Source organism: Eurosta solidaginis, chromosome 5 (genome assembly GCF_040869045.1).
Source record: "Eurosta solidaginis isolate ZX-2024a chromosome 5, ASM4086904v1, whole genome shotgun sequence".
NCBI lineage: Eukaryota > Metazoa > Arthropoda > Insecta > Diptera > Tephritidae > Eurosta > Eurosta solidaginis.
The window spans coordinates 38,438,560-38,459,394 of record NC_090323.1 but is presented as its reverse complement, the minus strand read 5'-3'; the positions used below and the strand labels follow the sequence as shown (position 1 = coordinate 38,459,394).

General features: G+C 37.4%; 1 protein-coding gene across 6 annotated transcripts in view; it reads left to right on the top strand.

Moving 5' to 3' along the window:
• Positions 1–20,835, top strand: part of LOC137233618 (venom dipeptidyl peptidase 4-like) — a 411,237-nt gene that overhangs the window by 3,110 nt on the left and 387,292 nt on the right. For 2 of the 6 annotated variants that reach the window (XM_067756784.1, XM_067756783.1), the window contains exon 1: positions 6,539–6,565. The exons of the other annotated variants lie outside the window; for them this stretch is intronic. In XM_067756784.1, the coding sequence (XP_067612885.1) occupies positions 6,554–6,565 (12 nt within the window). In that variant the 5' untranslated portion in view covers positions 6,539–6,553. Of the gene's footprint in view, positions 1–6,538; positions 6,566–20,835 lie in introns of those variants that run through there. 6 annotated transcript variants of the gene reach the window in all.

Genomic DNA, 20,835 nt, shown 5'->3' with positions numbered 1-20,835 from the left:
CATATTGCAAAATCAATTTTTAAATAGCCCAAAATATTTTCTAACAAAAATAATAATAAAAATTTCTAAAAAAAAATATTTTCTAACAAAATTAGGGAGGCTCGAAATTCATTTCAGACCTATGGTCCCATGGGCAATATTAGTCAGTATGGCCCATAGATTCAGAAACTGGATGTGCCTTTTCAACAATAAATTTGACCCACCCTAATGTGCATATATGTATTACGAAGTATGCATGGAAGTAAGTATATGTTAAATTAACAAAAATATTAAAATTGAAAACAAAAAACTTATAAATAAAGGCATGAGTGTATGTATATAGTATGTGCATTACGTGGCATTCCAGGCGAAGTTGACAGATGAATTGAATACCCATCAAGACAACACTAGTATCAATGTAAGCTATTTGATACGACAAAGTGCGCCCTGCGAACATATAGTGGGGTGTACAACATGTTGTGGTTGTGGTTGTTTCACGATAAAGACACTTCCAAGAAGTTTTGTAAAGTGTTGTCGATGTGGTTGGACCTTGTGCGAATATAGATATGCTACATTTCGGTAACTTGTACCCGACTATTTCGGAAACAATTTGACATGAGTACGTCTAACCTTCTAGGACAATCTCGGGCAATTCTATAGGACAGCATGACAGTCTTAATACCCGTCCAAAATTAACGGGAGGGAGGTTAAAGCAAAATGGTCCTTCCCAAACCGCAAGCGTGATCCAAAGTATTTTTGTGCAGAAAATATAGACGCAAAACTTTTAGTTTCCGTGTTGTTTGACACCCTTCCCGATATTTTAGGACGTATATTAAGAGTGTCATGCTGTCGTACAGAATTACCCAATCTTAAAGTGCAGGGTCCAAAAATACATGATCCATATAGGATCAAATCCCCACCACACCTACTCCCTACAAGACTGAATCTGAACACGACATTTTTTAAGAAATCGCTTAAATGTTTACCATTCGCTGTATCTATTTTGTGTTTTGATTTCCGGGACATTGTGTTGTAACTGTATTTTCTTTTCGGAGTTTTTTATGTTTGTATTTTGGCCTACCTACCTCCTACATAGATTGTGTCTTGTCGGGATTTCTGCGGACATCACTTCCCTCTTCATTCCACTTACCTTCCATTTCTCCTTTCTATTTTTATTTTTTATCCATCCTTTATTCCACTTCTCCATTTGTCCACTTCCCACACCTACTCTCACTTCCACTCTCAATCCTCAATTCCAATCCCAATCCAACTTTCATTCCCATTCTTTTCGTAATAGCGGGCGGTGCACCGCATACTTCTCCAAATTCTGATCGGACGTTTGCCAAGATGCAAGTTATATGTAAATCTAAGGGCCCTATTCTTCATTACGAAACGAACCTACGTTGTGCCTCAGAGGCGAATCATTCCTGCCTTTGCATTATATCATTTGACAGTTGCTTACGCTTTGCCCTTTGTCATAACGTAAAAAAAACGCCCAAAAATGATAGAGAATGACATTGCTAGACGAAATCGTTAAGATATGTTTCGTTCGTCTGAGCCATCGCTAGCAGTTTTGGGCTCAAATCGTGTTTTACGATCACAGATGTAAATTCAGTTTCGCTCAAATGATAAATGTGAATCTGTTAAGTTTTTCATAAAAATGCACTTTATGTATCTAATAAGCACTTACAGCCTATATATCACGTATTATCTCAATCCTAATGACCAATTCAGTGCGATTTAAAAAATTGAATTCGATCATAGATCGTATAACACAATACGGGCCCTGTATTGAGTCCTAAATTTTTTTGTGAATCTGAACAGTTCACAAAGAAAAATAAAACAAATTAGAAGGGCTATCACTGTTTGGTATAACGGGAGCTCTGAAAACAAATCCTTGTGGCGTTAACGACTGCAACTGCAATAATCTCGCATAGCACTACATCTGGAAGCGTGTTAGAGTGTAAGCAATACTTGGCAAGAATCAGGATAGGAATCAGGATACATCAATACTGATTCCATGAGCATATGAAAATAGCTGGAAAATAAAATCATATCATATTTACCAGGAAGAGTGCAGAAAGTAAAGGTTGGCAATTGTTTAAGCAATTCTGTGACAACTACCTTAGGAGTAACTCAAGGGTCTGTTCTAGGTCCAATACTGTTCCTTGCTTATTTGAATTCTTTATTTTCTTTGCCGTTCTATGGAAAGCTTACCGCTTTTGCAGACGACCTTGCTATAGCCTATAGTTCATCGAACTATCTGGGGTTTGGTAGCAGGCGCAAACTTCGATGTTAATTTGTTGAGAGTGTGGTTTGCTAAACATAAACTGATCGTCAGCAATAAAACTCAACTTATTATTTCAATTTACATCCAAGAACGTCACCTGATATTACCATTATATTCCACGCCACTGACCGTAGACGTTTCGCTCTTAGCAATATCTCGTGCTCTGGCATATCGTTTAATCATGAAACAAATTGTAGCGATAAGTGTTTCACAATTGAAAGATTTGATCCTGCGGACCAATCCTTAAGTTGGTCAACACATATTTCTCGCCTGAAGGCATACATGCGATCTACTGTGCGCTATTTTTATAGTCTAAGAAATATATGTTAAAACGCAACGCTAAAGACGCTTTATTATGCTTTGGTTCACTCTAAGCTTCAGTATGGCATATGCTTCTGGAGTGGTGCGTCTTACAGTAAAATCCAGCAGCTTCTTACTATTCAAAAATGTGTCATAAGGAAAATATGTAATGTGAACCGTTTCCACCAAAGCATGAAGTTGTTTAGAGAGCTGAAAATTATTCCAGTAAAACTATTACAAAACTTAAAAAATATTCTTTATGCGTTGTGGGTATTTACACAGCCTAGTCACGGATAATTATAATTTGAAGCAAAACTCACTCGGACTTGTTGTTGTTCCCACATCTCGTACTACCCATTCTCGTACCGTCATTAGAAATATGCGTGAATTTTTAAAAAATATTAAATCATTTGTATTAGAGCAGTCACACGACGACATCAAAACTATGCTGAACCCTGCCACTTAGTAATTTAAAATCAACCTTGTTATTTTCTATTGTTATACATTTTATTTTGCATTTTGTAGCTTTAACTTCAAGGTTATAACTTACTAACTATTTTCACCCCGCACACATTTTTATATATTCATTAATTTAATTTGAGATGGAATTCAAAACTAAAGTTTTAGATAACTTTACAGAATGCCTTACTTTTCTTCAATTTCAATGTATTAATTTAAGGGGCAATTTTATATATGTAAACATGTAAAAAATATTTTGATTTGAAAGAAAATGAACAATTCCAATCCAATATAATCTAAAATGCAATAGTTTGTGAAAATGTCGGCATTGTAGGGTATATGATCGGCGCAAAAGGATTTAACGAAATACCAACGGACTGCGATGACAGAGGGTGTCGGAAATTAGCTTTTTTCGCACTCGCTTTTTTCAATAACTATTTTTACTACATTTGCTGGGTTTTGGAGATATGGAGATATGATGGGAGTACTTGATTTCAAAAGCGTGAAATGTATGCATGTATTATGATACATACAAAATAATCGATTAGGTGAAACAATTTACGCACGGATGACTGTTTTTATTGGAGATACACCGTGGCGTATGAGTAACTTATAGGGGCTGTTTCGAAATCCGAAATCGATTTCAAAGCAGTTCTAATTTTCGCTAATCATAGACTTTTTCGTTTTAATTCGAGCAGCATTCATTGAAAATTTAATTTGAAGTAAGGTCAATCCAGCGAGGAAGACCTTGCGGAATCAAATGATTGTCTTTTAAACCGTGAAATAAGTAACGCAGATAAGCCAGTCCATTAAGAATTGAGTTTTATCAAGTTCAAGCCAGTTGAAATTTTTTCAAACATGTATTATACACTTATGATCTGATTTGTCCCATCCGTCATAAGCTAAAATGAGGTAACACTCATTCTTTGCAAAATTTAACAAGGCAGGTTAAACATGTCACTGTTATAAAATGGTAATTTTTCGTTTAAATTACACACATAAGTTTTATATATCATTAGCTTCGTATCAAAGAAATAGTCACTTTTAATTGAAAACAATTTAGAAGAGGAGAAATTACTTAAAATTTTAATCAAAGTTGGATCAAATAGTTCCAAGTTGAACAATTTCAATACGTTTACTAGCCCTTCTTTTACTGTAAGAAAAACTACACATGTGTTATTAAGGTCACGAAATTACCCTCCCTATTATTTCTATGTACATTGGCTTAAAGGTTTAAATCTCAGATGCAGTTTTCAACATTTGTAAATTTTATTCATTATTCTTAGGTTTATAGACAAATTTTAGGTTTATATACATATTGTAACCAATTTAGGGAAATTCCCCTTATTCCAAACCTTCTGCTAACGTTCGAGTCGCTAAACTGTTGAATAAATCACTCCAATATTCAGTATTGCAATATGGTCTTTATTTGCCTACATTGGGAGTACTACCATTATATTCACAATTATACTTCACTTCGCAACTATTAGCGTGCTTAAATCAAACTGATTACTGACTACTCAGCTTGCGCTGGTTTTATACTCTCCGTTGCTTCATTCGCACATTTCTAGTCTCGATGTTTCGCCTTCTAGAACTGCTGTATCTCCTGCTTGGTAAATGGACTGCATATATGCGTGTGTATGTGTGATTAACAACTTCAGCTGATGACTACATCTGTGTGTGAGTTATCTCTTCGTTGCCTTTTATTTATGTGTGTAAATGATGATTGATGTGTTTATGTATATACGAGTGGCTGCTTCATGTTTTTTTTATTGTTGCGTGATTATTTATTTAGTATCAGCTTAGTGATGCTAATATTCGTCAAAATATGTGTATATGAAAATCTTACGATACATGCTAAATTGTTATGTTCAAGACAATATTGTCTAAAATTGTGGCTTACATACGTATTTTTTGTTGTTGTTTGTTATGCTTATTGGTAAAAACTTTGATAACTTCTGATGCAGTTGGTAAGAATTCTTGGTTAAATTTATTATATATCAGTATTTTTGTGAAATGGTGGACGTGGCATATACGTAGCATGCTGGCCTACTATACCGCAGGTTCTTAGTTCAGCTAATTGAAGAATTAACATCAAAACACTTTGAAACAAGATTTTTGAGCAGGAACACCTCTCGGATGTGATCTGGCATAACATCCGAGTGTATTTTGCGATGAAAAGCTTTCCATACAATAATAACACTCTTAAAGAAGTTATCATTTGAAATCGCCATAGAAAATATAGATCTCCATAAATCTTTAGGAAAAAATAGCCCCCTATCACTAAACGTAAAACCCTCTTCCTAAATGTTCTAAAAGATCTGTGATATCCAATTTTTATAATTTTATTATTTTTTATACGATGATTTCTTTTTATGCCCAGAACAGCAGCTCTGGTCACGTAATGATCTTATTTTGCGACCACGTAAGTTTATTTATTAACAGTTATTAGAACGGGCTAAATTTTGCTTTTTAGACTTTTAAGAAAGAATTTTGCTTAATACACAAATTCATGAAAGGAAATTCCAAAATTTTTCTCCTATCAAGAGATATCAGAAAAACAAAGCAAAAGAGGTCATACGTAACACAAAGGCTAGAACAGCTAGAAACATATTGTAAGATGTCAATTTAAAATCGAAATGATTTTTTTTTTTGTGAAGACCGGAAGAGGCCTGAATGATCGATGCATTAGCAAGATTTCAGATTGAATATTAAAAACTTTCTTCATAACCTGAAAAATCTACTAGCTCACCTGAATTCAAAGATCTTGCACATGCTTTTTTATCTCATAGATGTCGAGATAGTTGAATATTTCCAATTACATCCACCAGCTTTCTCACACCTAACACGAAGGTGACATTAGACGGCGTTAATATCATCAATAGTTTTGCATGGAATTCCCCACATATATGTTAACATATGTGTGTATTACAAACACATGTATGTACGTACGTATGCATGAGAATTTATTGCATGCGGTTTGTGGAACTTTACATTCACATTTACATATATCCATGAGAGTGCATGAGTCCGCTTGTGTGCGTGTGTGGGTGGTGTGACAAATTGTGTATTGTGGCGGATGCAGCGTCAGTCTAAAGCACTGCGCTAGCCAATGTTATCTGCTTTTTCATTGAGCAGAAAATTGTCAAGCGCTCGCATGCCAAATACAACAACTGTGCAACGCAAAGTAATTGTTGTCTAACCAGCGGTGAGCGTGTTGAGTGAAAAATCTCACAAGCATGCAATTTACATATGGCGCTGGATTTGACTAGAGCCGGCAATACCAAAAAAGCAAAGTTCAAGAAAATCGTATTACAGAGGTGAGTTGTGGACCATGAAGAGCATAAAGAATTTTCGAGTCAAAAGTGATAGATGAAACAAGAGAAATCTCATTAAGTACCAATGAAAGTGAAATCTGTGAAAGCTGAAAGATAAACGCTCTAACAAAATCTTGAAGGGAAAAATTTATCATTAAAGCTATAACATAAAAACTAGTTTTTGGTTAATTATAACGCAAAATTATGTATGTATATTGTGGTGAGTGTTATAAGCCTAAAAAATCTAATATGCCCGTCCGCTTTTATCATTTATTTTGTTTTCATGCCAGTTAGCTTCACTTAATGGCGCACAGTGGGTGATTTCGAAAAAAGTGCAATCAAAATTGCATCCATTTGAAAGTCGTTAGCTTAGGTTAGGTTGAGCTGGACGGTCCATGAGGACTTCACATAGACTGAATGAATTCGTAGTGTTACCAGAAGTTAATTTAACGTTCAAACTGAAAAACCCCATCAAAAACCAGCACTTATCTTATAAAATAACTCCGTCCTTTTGGCAAATAATAGAAGCTTTCTATGACCTATGCCACTTGCTGCTTTTAGATCTGACAGTCGTGTCCTCCAACCCGCACCTTCTACATCTGCTCTCACTAGTTTAAAGGCATGTGACGCCAGAAGGCTGTTTCCAGTCAGAATACCCGTCAAGAGTCTACAGTCCTCTCTTTTTAATGATAGGAGTAACGTTGTTAGCCTGAGGTTGTAAACCTACATATGATCTTCGAAACTTTGCAGCCCCGCAGTTGGGTCCATGCCTTTCCTGTTTGGTCGATCATATGTACGGCTCGCCTATTCTTAGTCTCGCCCAATCTAACGGAGCAAGGTTCAAAGGATGCGCCCTTTTTAGCTGTTTCATTCGCTTTTTCATTCCCATCTACTTCCATATGTCCAGGGATCCTATATAGATGTATGCTTCTCCTTGTGTTCCTGTGCTTTGCGAAATCCTCGCCTTAATTGCTAATTGGCTGTCAATATAAACATTGATACGAATGCAGTTTAAGTAGTTTTCTTCCAGTGTTTCTACTGCTTTGGTTACGGCCACTACTTGCGCCAGAAAAACGCTATAGTGATCTGGCAGCTTGTAAGATCTCTGTATATCCTGATCTGCACCGTATACAGCAGATCCACCTCCTTCCACTACTTTGGAATCAATAATGTACACGTGTATCGTCTCGTCTGCCATTTGGTCACCCTTGAACTGACCATCTACCTCTATTGTGGCTCTAAGAGATCCCTCGAAGTTTACTTTAAGTTTAATTGGCGTTTAACCGTTTAAATGGTTATAGCCGTCCAACAAGGCGCGCCAGTCGCTTCTTCTCTCTGCCAACTGGCGCCAATTGGTCACACTAAGGGAGTTTATATCGTTTTCCACCTGGACCTTCCAGCGGAGTGAGGGCCCCGCCTCCTCTGCTTCCAGATATTAAAATCACAAGGCCAGGTGAAGCAGGTAGTCAATATTTGGTAAAGAGATTCCATACACGAGGAAATTGAGGTGAGAGAGGGAGAGAAACTGGGAGTGGAAGTTGTGGTATGGGAAATTTGGTGGGAGTAGGGTGTGGAAGTGAGATTGGGAATGGGAGTTGGAGAGGAGGGGAAATGGCAGTGAGAGTGGGACAAGGAATAGGTTTGGGAGGGCGAAGGTAATAACTGGAATTAGGGATGTACAAGAATAATAATTTTTAAATAAAGGAAAACCAATTTTCAGGCAGAACAAAGTCTGCCGGGTACTCTAGTTGATACTTATAAAAATTAAACTTGAAAATATTTTTCAAAATTTTAGTAAAATGCCAAAAAATAAGCGTAGACACTTACTAGACAAATTACGAATTGCCAAATGAAAAATTACAAAAAAAAAAAAAAAAAAATTCCGGAACGTTTTGTACTGAATTTTCTAAACTAAAGCGGATAGTTTTTTTTAGAAACATTAATTATTCTTACTGATGTCCAGAGAGTGCTTAGATTATGGCGGGCACACTTCTCTGCTCTCCTAAATGGAGGCAGCGATTCACCGCGCAGAGATGACGAACCCGATCCCGCAATCGATGATGATGGAAGTTAGAATAGCAGTAACCAGATTGAAAAACAACAAGGCCGTGGGCGCTGATGGATTGCCTGCGGAGATATTCAAGTACGGCGGCGAGGAGTTGGTAAGGCGCATGCAACAGCTCCTTAGCAAAATATGGGTGGACGAGTGCATGCCCGACGATTGGAATTTAAGTGTTCTTTGCCCAGTCCACAAGAAGGGGGATACTGCAAAATGCACCAACTATCGTGGAATCAGCCTTCTTAATATCGCATATAAGGTCCTTTCAAGTATATTGTGAGAAATATTGAAGCCCACCGTGAACCGGCTGATTGGACCTTATCAGTGCGGCTTCAGACCTGGTAAATCTACCATCGACCAGATTTTCACAATGCGCCAAATCTTGGAAAAAACCCGTTAAAAGAGAATCGACACACATCACTTCTTCGTCGACTTTAAGGCCGCCTTCGACAGCACGAAAAGGAGCTGCCTATATGCCGCTATGTCTGAATTTGGTTTCCCCGCAAAACTTATACGGCTGTGCAAAGTGACGTTGAGCAACACCATCAGCTCAGTCAGAATTGGGAAGGACCTCACCGAGCCACTCGAAACTAAAGGAGGTTTCAGACAGGGTGACCTCCTATCATGCGATTTCTTGATGTTTGATGATGGAGAAAATTATACTAGCTGCAGAACTTAACCGCACTGGAACAATATTCTATAAAAGCGCGCAATTACTGGCATATGCTGATGACATTGATATCATCGGCCTAAACACCCGCGCTGTTAGTTCTGCTTACTCCAAACTGGAAAAAGAAGCGGTAAAGATGGGTTTTATGGTGAATGAGGACAAAACGAAATACCTGCTGTCATCGAGCAAAGAGTCAGCGTATACGCGCCTTGGCAACCACGCTACTGTTGGCAGCGATAATTTCGAAATAGTAAAAGACTTCGTTTATTTGGGAGCCAGCATCAACACTAGAAACAACATCAGCACTGAAATCCAGCGAAGAAACAATCTTGCCAATAAATGCTACTTTGGACTAGGTAGGCAATTGAAAAGTAAAGTCCTCTCTCGGCGAACGAAAATTATACTCTACAAGTCACTTATCGTACCCGTCCTGCTATATGGGGCAGAAGCATGGACCATGACAACAGCAGATGAAGCGCCTTTGGGAGTGTTCGAGAGAAAAGTTGATGAGCTGTACGAGCTATACGCAGGCATCAACATAGTCCAGCGAATTAAAACGCAGCGGCTGCGCTGGATAGGCGATGTTATGCGACTGAAAGATGATGCTCCGGCCAAGAAAGTGTTTCTATCGGAACCCGCCTATGGAAGCAGAGGTAGAGGGCGGCCCCCACTCCGTTGGAAGGACCAGGTGGAAAACGATTTAAACTCCCTTGGTGTGACCAATTGGCGCCGGATGGCGGAGTGAAGGAGGGACTGGCGCCCCTTGTTGGGCTGCCATAACCGTTTAGACGGTAAGTAAGTAAGTAATTATTCTTACCGATTTCGAAGTAATCTTCACGGTTTTCTAATTCTTTCAAAGATGCTTCGTTTCAGGGTATGCTTTTGATTTTAGCTAAAAATATTTCGAAATAGCCCACTGTATTGCAACCATTATAATGCTTGTCTTTTAAATCATGTCTACCAGTTTTATTTTTGTAGATATTGTTTTGCTTAGTGATTTCTTTGCATGTGATAGTGAATAGAAGTGATTACCCATTTGACACTTATAACAGTGGGATGTTTGATAGTTTTGTAGATTAAATGTAATTTATTTAATAACACTTAATTTAATTATCTTATGCAACAAAAGGTGTATAATAAAACATCCACTAGCTAAAAATAGTGATTAAAAAATGTATTGAGAAAGGAAATAAATATTGAAAAAAAAAATTTAATTAAGAAAAAAATTAACAACAGAAATAATAAAACTGTCACCTGTGAAAGCGAGTACCTATCTGAGCGCCGTTTGTTAGGTGCGTTTCTTCAAAAGCTGGGGTAGTACTCAGTCAGTTCAGAGTTGAGATAGCACCTTTTTAAACGGTTTTATTTAGGTTGACTTGACAGGCTGCACGGCCGGCCGGCCAGCGCGAATTTTGTAATTAAAATTTAAGTAACTTCCCGATAAGCTACAAGCTTGAAACTTGGTATATAGTTCAGAACCTGATGACAATGCAATAATAAGAAAAAAATCGCCGCTAGGTGGTGCAAGGATTTCGCTCATATTTGGAACACATAATACATACAAGAATAGAAAGCGACCTATGAAGAAAATCGCCGCTAGGTGGCGCATGGATCGAGATATTAACAAATATCGTATTTGTGGTCCGATTTGGCTCATATTTGGAACACATAATACATACATGAATAGAAAGCGACCTATGAAAAAAATCGCCGCTAGGTGACGTAAGGATCGAGATATTCACAAAAATCGTATTTGTGGTCCGATTTCGCGTATATTTGGAACACATAATACATACAAGAATAGAAAGCGACCTATGAAAAAATCGCCGCTAGGTGGCGCAGGGATCGAGATATTCACGAAAATCGTATTTGTGGTCCGATTTGGCTCATATTTGACATACAGAAATAGAAACCGCTTTAGTAAAAAAAATTCACGCTAGGTGTCGCAAAAATTGAGATATTCAAAAAACTCGTACTTGTGTGTCCGATTTGGCTCTATGAACAAATATTATATACAGTCCGGTAGAAGTGACATCAAAATACTTTGGACACATAAGTTCAAATTGTGTTAGTGAAATTTCTGTAAAAAATTCATTTCCCGGTAGAAGTGACGTCAAAATACTTTGGAGCACATAAGTTCAAATTTTGCTAATGAAATTTCAGTATAAAAATTCTAGTCCCGTTAGAAGTGACGTCAAAAACCTTTGGAGCACGTAAGTTCAAATTTTGTCAGTGAAATTTCATTACAAAAATTCATTTCCCGGTAGAAGTGACGTCAGAATACTTTGGAGCACATAAATTCAATTTTTGCTAGTGAAATTTCAGTATAATAAAATAAATAAAAAAAAAATTTAAGTTAAACGGTTTTATTGAAAGCAATACTTACATTAAATAATAATACTAAAAGATAGAAAATAAAATAACTAAAAAAAAATTTTTAAGTTAAACGGTTTTTTTCTATCTAAATTAATACACATTACTTTGTGTGTGGTATTTGCTTCAACCGTACACATACACACCGTGACGTAGAGTTGTATCTCGTTGTAGTATTGAAGGGGAGCTGTAGACAACCGGTGATTGATGGCAGGCTGCCGGAGAATAGGTGGAAAGGCGGCGGAACACGGGGAATCGGTGCATCGGTTGCTTGGAGAATCGGTGATCAGATTTTGTTGGGGACGCGCAGGTGTCGACGTAGCAGTTGATCGATTTCCAAGCAATTGGTAGTTAGTGAAATCGATGTCCGGCGAGTCGCAGATGATGAATCGGTGGATAGGATAAGTAGCAAATGACGAATCTGTTAATCGATTTCCAAGTATCCGATGGTTGGGGAAATCGATGTCCAGGGAGTTGTAGTTGATGAATCTGTGGATGTGTACTTAAGCTATTTTTTTGGTGTCCATTTCCCGTAATTACATGGGCGGTGCACGTACCTTTGTCTGGGAGAAGGAGGGGGCAGGAAATAGGACACACCAATAGTAGTGGGCAAAATAAGGGAATCACATCTGTTCACACAAATTGTTTGTGGTACAGACTCTCCTTATCGTAGATCGCGCCTTTGATGCCATATCAAATGCAATTTGTTGCTACCTACATAAGTATAAATCGTTATAAACAGTTTGAGAAGTTTGAATGCGTTTAAGTGATTGTCGCGCGAATCAAATGCATGCAAGTGATTACTTGCATTTTGTCTGTACACTCCCGTTCGCTTGCTGATCGCTGTTACAGTGGGGCCGTATGTAATGGTAACTATATGAATGTGTGTTGGTGATGCTACCGAGTATCTGTGATGCTACTGAATAGAGTTGTCACGAATATTCGGCAACTATTCGGTATTTGGCCTATTCGACCACTTTTTTTGCTATTCGAATACCATATCATGTAAAAAAGACACGCTATATTACTCAAAATTATGTACTTATTTCCAAATTACAACACTTTAGTATTTAAAATTGATCAGTGGTAAGTTATGTTAGACAAAAATAAGCTTTCATCATTTTTGGGTAGTAAACGATTATGCTTTTCATCGTAAATGTTACCAGCATCAGAAAATAAGGTCTCACTATACACGCTACTTCCAGGAGAAGAAAGATAAACTTTAGCAAACTTTTAAACCTTGCCACAGCACTCTTCTCCACGTTCTCCTCATCATTAGCATTTCGCATATTATCTGTAGCGACTTCCTAAAAGCAGTTCCAGAAACTGTTGTGTATTTCAGTACTCCTATCATTTTCATTCAGGCTTCTTTTCTTACGAATTGGAGAAGAATCGTCATCGGTACTATTTTCAGAGCTTCTAGAAGAATTTTTTGTCTTGCTCTTTCTGCTTGAACCAATCTTAGGAAACACGGTTTGAAGCGAGGATCTAGAAAAGCAGCAACCAGATATTTGTTTTTTTCATCGAAGCTGAATCGCGTTTCAAACTCGCCTTGCAGTGAAGATCTCATTGTTACTAAATTTGGTACTTTCTCAGCTGTCTCTGCTTTTCCCAGATATTTTAATAAATTTACTGCATGTGGAATCACTTCAGAGATGCAACAGATACCTGAGCTCGTTATTTTTGTAATCTCTTCGAATGGTTTGAGGAATTTGATACATTGTTCCAATAGTTCCCATTGTCAGATTTATTAAAGTTTCATGATCTGTTATGTACAAGCAGGAAAACAGGTGGCCACTTGTCTTAATCCAGCTAAGGCGCCCAGACAAGCATGTATTTCGTGCCGAATATTCGGCGCTTCGGCCGAAAGCGTTGCTGAATATTCGGTATTCGGCCAATTCACTATTCGTGGCATCTGTACTACTGAAAGCGGCATTACGCATAGAAATTTTTCGAAAACAAGTAAGGAAGGCTAATAAGGGAAAATCACCATGTAGGAAAATGAACCTAGGGTAACCCTGGAATGTGTTTGTATGACATGTGTATCAAATGGAAGGTATTAAAGAGTATTTTAAGAAGGAGGGGGACATAGTTCTATAGGTGGACGCCTTTTCGAGATATCGTCATAAACGTGGACCAGGGGTGACTCTAGAATGCGTTTGTACAATATGGGTATCAAATGAAAGGTGTTAATGAGTATTTTAAAAGGGAGTGGGCCTTAATTCTATAGGTGGACACCTTTTCGAAATATCGCCATAAAGGTGGACCAAGCGTGACTCTAGAATTTGTTTGTACGATATGGTTATCAAATGAAAGGTGTTAATGAGCATTTTAAAAGGAAGGGAGTTATATAGGTAGACACCTTTTCGAAATATCTCCATAAAGGTGGACCAGGGCTGACTCTAGAATTTGTTTGTACGATATGGATATAAAATGAAAGGTGTTAATGAGTATTTTAAAAGGGAGTGGGTCTTAGTTCTATAGGTGGACACCTTTTCGAAATATCGCCATAAAGGTGGACCAGGGGTGACTCTAGAATTTGTTTGTACTATATGGGTATCAAATGAAAGGTGCTGATGAGTATTTTAAAAGGGAGTGGGCGCCTTTTCGAGATATCGTCATAAACGTTGACCAGGGGTGACTCTACAATGCGTGTGTACAATATGTTTATCAAACGAAAGGTGTTAATGAGTATTTTAAAAGGGAGTGGGTCTTAGTTCTATGGGTGAACGCCTTTTCGAGATATCGCCATAAGGGTGGACAAGGAGTGACTCTAGAATTTGTTTGTACGATATGGGTATCAAATGAAAGGTGTTAATGAGTATTTTAAAAGGGAGTGACCCTTAGTTCTATGGGTGGATGCCTTTTCGGGATATCGTTATAAAGGTGGACCAGGGTTGACTCTAGAATGCGTTTGTACGATATGGGTATCAAATGAAAGGTGTTAATGAGTATTTTAAAAGGGAGTGGGTCTTAGTTCTATAGGTGGACACATTTTCGAAATATCGCCATAAAGGTGGACCAGGGGTGACTCCAGAATTTGTTTGTACTATATGGGTATCAAATGAAAGGTGCTGATGAGTATTTTAAAAGGGAGTGGGCCTTAGTTCTATAGGTGGATACCTTTTCGTGATATCGCCATAAAGGTGGACCAGGGTGACTCTAGAATGCGTTTGTGCGACATGGGTATCAAATAAAATGTGTTAATGAATATTTTAAAAGGGAGTGGGCCTTAGTTCTATAGGCGGACGCCTTTTCGAGATACCGCCATAAACGTGGACCAGGGTGACTCTAGAATGCGTTTGTGCGACATGGGTATCAAATAAAAAGTGTTAATGAATATTTTAAAAGAGCGGGGGCCTTAGTTCCATAGGTGGACGCCTTTTTGGGATATCGCCATAAAGGTCGACCAGAGGTGACTCTAGAATTTATTTGGGGTGACTCTAGAATTTGTTTGTACGATATGGGTATCAAATAAAAGGTGTTAATGAGTATTTTAAAAGGGAGTGGGCCTTAGTTCTATAGGTGGACGCCTTTTCGAGATATCGCCATAAATGTGGACCAGGGGTGACTCTGTAATGTGTTTGTACGATATGGGTATCAAATTAAAGGTAATAATGAGGGTTTTAAAAGGGAGTGGTGGTAGTTGTATATGTGAAGGCGTTTTCGAGATATCGACCAAAATGTGGACCAGGGTGACCCCGAACCTCATCTGTCGGGTACCGCTAATTTATTTATATATGTAATACCACGAACAGTAATCCTGCCAAGATCCCAAGGGCTTTTGATTTCGCCCTGCAGAACTTTTTCATTTTCTTCTACTTAATATGGTATGTGTCACACCCATTTTACAAAGTTTTTTTTCTAAAGTTATATTTTGCGTCAATAAACTAATCCAATTACCATGTTTCATCCCTTTTTTCGTATTTTGTATATGATTATGGCATTTTTTCAATTTTCGTAATTTTCGATATCGAAAAAGTGGGCGTTTTTTTTAAAGTGGGCGTAGTCGTTCTCCGTTTTCGCAAATTTTTATTAGGCATACATAGAGTAACAGGAGTAACGTTCCTGCCAAATTTCATCATGATATCTTCAGCAACTGCCAAATTACAGCTTGGAAAACTTCTAAATTACCTTCTTTTAAAAGTGGGCGGTGCCTCGCCCATTGTCCAAAATTTTACTAATTTTCTATTCTACGTCATAAGTTCAACTCACCTACCAAGTTTCATCGCTTTATCCGTCTTTGGTAATGAATTATCTCACTTTTTCGATTTTTCAAAATTTTCGATATCGAAAAAGTGGGCGTGGTTATAGTCCGATATAGTACATTTTAAATAGCGATCTGACATGAGTGCCCAGAAACCTACATACCAAATTTCATCAAGATACCTCTAAATTTACTCAAGTTATCGCGTTTACGGACAGACGGACGGACGGACATACCTCAATCAAATTTTTTTTCGATACTGATGATTTTGATATATGGAGGTCTATATCTATCTCGATTCCTTTATACCTGTACAACCAACCGTTATCCAATCAAAGTTAATATACTCTGTGAGCTCTGCTCAACTGAGTATAAAAAAATTAAAATTCTTCATTGTTTATTTTGAATAATTTGTATCACCTTGTATATGCAACATGAAATTTGTATTTTTGCTCTGTGCCGTTGTTTGGTCTGATTACATTCAGCCACTAATTACTTCAGCTATGTTTGTGTGCAATGAAATGTTATAATTATAACGGTCTATTTTTATTTTTAAATTAATTAGTATTTTTTCCACAATCTATTCATTCAGTAAATAGCACAAAAAGTGTACTATGGAACTTATTTGTTGTATATTAATTGTACTAGTTTAATCAATATTGAGCTCATATATCTAAAGTTTGAGTAAATGAGTCTATATATCCCTCTAAGCTTTTTCACCTTTGATTTCGAGCTAATTTACACAGTGGGACATTTTATAGGAAATTTTTATCAAAATAAAATATTTTAGTAAACGAATAAATCTAAATTATTGCTCTCGTATATAAATCGAACCACACTCTATCCAATATCTTCACACAAACAAAAAGCCCCATCGAACCGCTACAACAAAGCAACGTCATATACCAAATAACTTGCAAAGGAAAAGAGAACGAGGAATGTAATAAGCTATACATCGGCACGACCCGAAGGTCACTGAAAGTACGACTAGCAGAGCACCAAGCCGACATACAGAAAAACAAAAGCAACACCGCATTATCACAACACACAACAACCAGTGGACACACAGCTGATCTGACAAACACAAAAATATTGGACAAAAACAAACGAGGGAGAGCGAGATACACTTTGGAAAGCTTACGAATATTTCAACAAAGGGAAAACACAGTCAATAAAAAGGAAGACACAGCTAACATTGCCTCTGCGTACCTACTATGCCTATAAGCACTTTAGTATGACAATGATACCCAATGCGCGCGGTATTAACAATTAGTTAATTTTTTAGTTAATAATATAAACAAATAATGTAAGTTTTTTAGTTTTTGTTTTTTGTCATATGTAACTCAATGTATAGTTGTTAAAAATTAAAAGGTAATGCAAAATATGTATAATGATTTTGTTGTTGAGTATAGATCTCGCTCCAGATGATGCTAGGGTGACTAGCGAAACGTCGAGCTGCGACAGTGAAGTAAAATTGTTTTATTTGCACTGAAAACCAAAATAGGTCAAATAGCCTACTTAACTCCAATGAATAAATCTAAAGTTTTTTATATTTTTTAAAAAATAAGTTCCAGCTGTATTGTTACTCAGAGATCACTTTTCTAAATGATTCAATTATGGCCAAATCCAGCTTTTTTTTAACACAGCTCATACCAAAGGCAAGTCGGTAGAGACGGCACTGCACAGAATGGTTATAAACATCGAGAAAGCCTTAGAATACAAGAAGTACGCTTTATGAGTCTTCTTAGATATAGCCGGGGCTTTTAAGAATGTCTCTAAACAGGCGAACATCTTTAGAACATCAGTCTTAAGTACATTGAAGTACAGCGAGCTCGAATCGTGATGGATCGGTGGAAAAAATTAGTGGACAGGGACACGCCGCAGCGCGGGGTACTGTCACCTTTGCTATGGACGCAGGTCACCACACAACTGCTCAGGTGAGTCGATGTAGCACCAGTCAAACTTGCGGCGTATACAGCTGACATTGCAGTTGTCATAAGCGGGTTGAGCGCCAATGCAGAGAAGACGTAAATGGCTTTATGTACTAGGAGGTATAAGGTCCCGAATTGACCTAAATCTTAACTAGGAGGTTTGCCCATGCAGGAGAATACTATTATATAGTTAAGAATCATTCTAGACAGTAAGTTGTCGTGAAAGCTCAACGTGCAGAGATTCAAGAACGCACTTTATGCATGTGAAACAATGCTGGCATTGTAAAACAAATTCAATACTATGGAGTCCTTGATTGGTGGACAGCCCTTTATTGACAGCCCAGTAAGAACTAAGGCGTTAATTTCTCATAGCAAGTATCAAAAGTGCGTTAGAGTGTGAATAACTTTGCGGAAAAGCGGGATAGAGGAAAATATAAATCTAAATTTGGTTTCTGGGCATATATTTGGAAATAAAAAAGCATATGAGCTAGCAAAACCAAGCAGGGCGCATCGCTCGATGTTGATAGACGTTCCAAGCAGATTGGACGAAATTAAAAGAAGCCGAGCTGCACATGAAAGGCAAAGCCAGAAAGGCGTGGAACTAAGCGCGGGGCTGCAAAGAGTCGACATTCATGTGTAGTTCTTATAACATTAGCAGATGTAGAAGGTGCGGGTTGGAGGGAGAAACGATCGAGCGCATTTTGTGCTCGTGTTCTGCGCTCGCAAAGCTAACACTACAGCTACTAGGAGTGGCACAACTATCAGATATAGAACCAGTAACAAAGGTCCTAGAAAGCTTCTATGTAGTAGTTGTCAAGAGGACTATGTTATTTTATTACATAGGTCCTGGTTTCTGATAGGGTTTTTCAGCTTTGTCGTAGAGAAAACTTCTTGCAACACTATGGAGTCATTCAGTCTATGTGATGTCCTCACGGACCAGCCACCTCAACCTAAACTAAGAGCTTTACTGAGCCTAAGATGTTCCCCATACAATTTTTACAGTAGTTATGTTAAACTTTGAATATCAAAGATTAAATGGACTTCCCATCTAGAAAAATCTTTTATACTAATTTTAAAACCTTATAGAGCCCAAAGTTTTGTTCATAGTTCATAGAAATAACTTAAGACTTGAAACCAAAACTTCCAAGTTCGCGCCTTTTTTTTGAATTCTAATAATCCTTGGACCAACTAGCACAAATTTCTTTTCTCATGTCGCACTGTCATGTGGTTCTTAGTTTCAAGAATCTTGCTCCACGAAAAGCTATTTAAATAGCGGTACCAAGATTTCACATGCTATAAATGGACTTTCTAAATATCTTATAAAATTTCGATCCCTGTGTCATCTAGAAAACTCTTTTATCCCAAATATTATAACCCAATAGAGGCCAAAGTTTCTTTCAAAGTTTCAGGTATCTGTGTTATCGGGAAATAACTTAAAACTCGAAAGTAAAACTTCCAAGTTTGGACACTTTTTTTTAATTTTCACGGTTTCTGAACCACCTAGCGAAAACTTTTTATACCTTTCATGAACATGAAATGGTATATTAACTTTGGTCCGATGTTTGTAACGTTGAGAAATATAGAAGATAGACTCACCATTAAGTATACCGAATTGATCAGGGCGACGAACTGAGTTGATATAGCCATGTCTGTCTGTCCGTCCGGCTGTCCGTCCGTCTGTCTGTTTGAACGCAAACTAGTCCCTCAAATTTTGAGATATCTCAATGAAATTTGGCGCAAGGATGTATTTTTGTATTATATTAGACATTTGTCGGATTCGGTAGGATCGGACCACTATAACATATATCTCCCATACAACCGATCGTTCAGATAAGACGATTTTGGTCATTCCTGTCGCAATTTAGGAAGTAAAGAACGTGAAACTCGGTGATATATATCCTAATATATCATATAAGATATCCTGAAAAAATCACTTTGATCGGAGCTATATATAGCATATATCCCATACAACCGATCGTTCAGATAGAAAGATTTTTGGCAATTTTTCCCTTAATTTCCAATATAAAAACGATAAACTTGGTGATATTTATTCTAATATATCATAGAAGATTTCATGAAAAAATCATTTCGATCGGAGCTATATATAATATATATCCCATACAACCGATCGTTCATATAGAACGATTTTTGGCCATTTTTCCCTTAGTTTCCAATATAAAAACGTGAAACTGGGTGATATTTATTCTAATATATCATAGAAGATTTCCTGTAAAAATCATTTCGACGGAGCTATATATAATATATATCCCATACAACCGATAGTTCAGGTAAGGGGGTTTTTTGCCATTTTTTATTTTATATTTATCTTAAAAATCGTTTAGGTATGTACATCTGTTCACTATATATTTCTTATCTTATACATTCGATTATTTGGAGATTAAGAACGGGATAAGATTATTGTTCAGCCCCACTCATGAAAGGTATGAAGTCTTCGGCACAGCCGAAGACAGTCCCGTCCTTACTTGTTTCTATTATGTTGCACACTCGTGGGGTTCTGAAGTAATTGCTTAGTTTCAAGAATATAGCTCTACGGGAAGTTGGTCAAATAGCGGTCGCAAGATTTCACATGTTTTAAACGAACTTTCTAAATATCTCGATCCCTGTCCCATCCAGAAAGCTTTATTTCCCTAAATATTACAACCTAATAGAGCACAAATGTTCTCTCAAAGTTCGACTTCCTTAAAACTGGAAAGCGAAATTTCCAAGTTCGGACCATTTTTTTTTTTAGTTTTCACGGTCTCTGGTCTGCCTAGCGAAAACTTTTTTCCTCTATGTTGCATTTTCATGCAGTTGTGAGGTAAGATCTTAGTTTAAAATTCCTGGAAACTCGAAAAAAAGTTGCCAAGCTCGTACGATTTTTTAATTTTCACGATCCCTGGACCACGTAGTGAAAAATTTTTCGTCATAATGCGTTGTCATGGGGTTCTCTAGTATGTTGTTCGTTTCATGTGTCTAACTCCACGCGAAGTTTCTCTATTACGGGTCTCAAGATTCTACATCCTAATAAAATTTCAGAACTCTGTGTTATCGAGAAGTTCCTAAAAACTTGAAAGAAAAATTTCGAAGTTCGAACGGTTTTTAGAATTTTCAAGATCCTTGGATCCTCACGTTAAATTGTCATCGGGTTTCCATTGTGTTCCACGTTTCAAAACTCTAGCTCTTCCAGATGTTACTCAAAAATGGATTGCAAGAGTACCAGTTTTGTATGGAAATTGGCGGAAATACATCA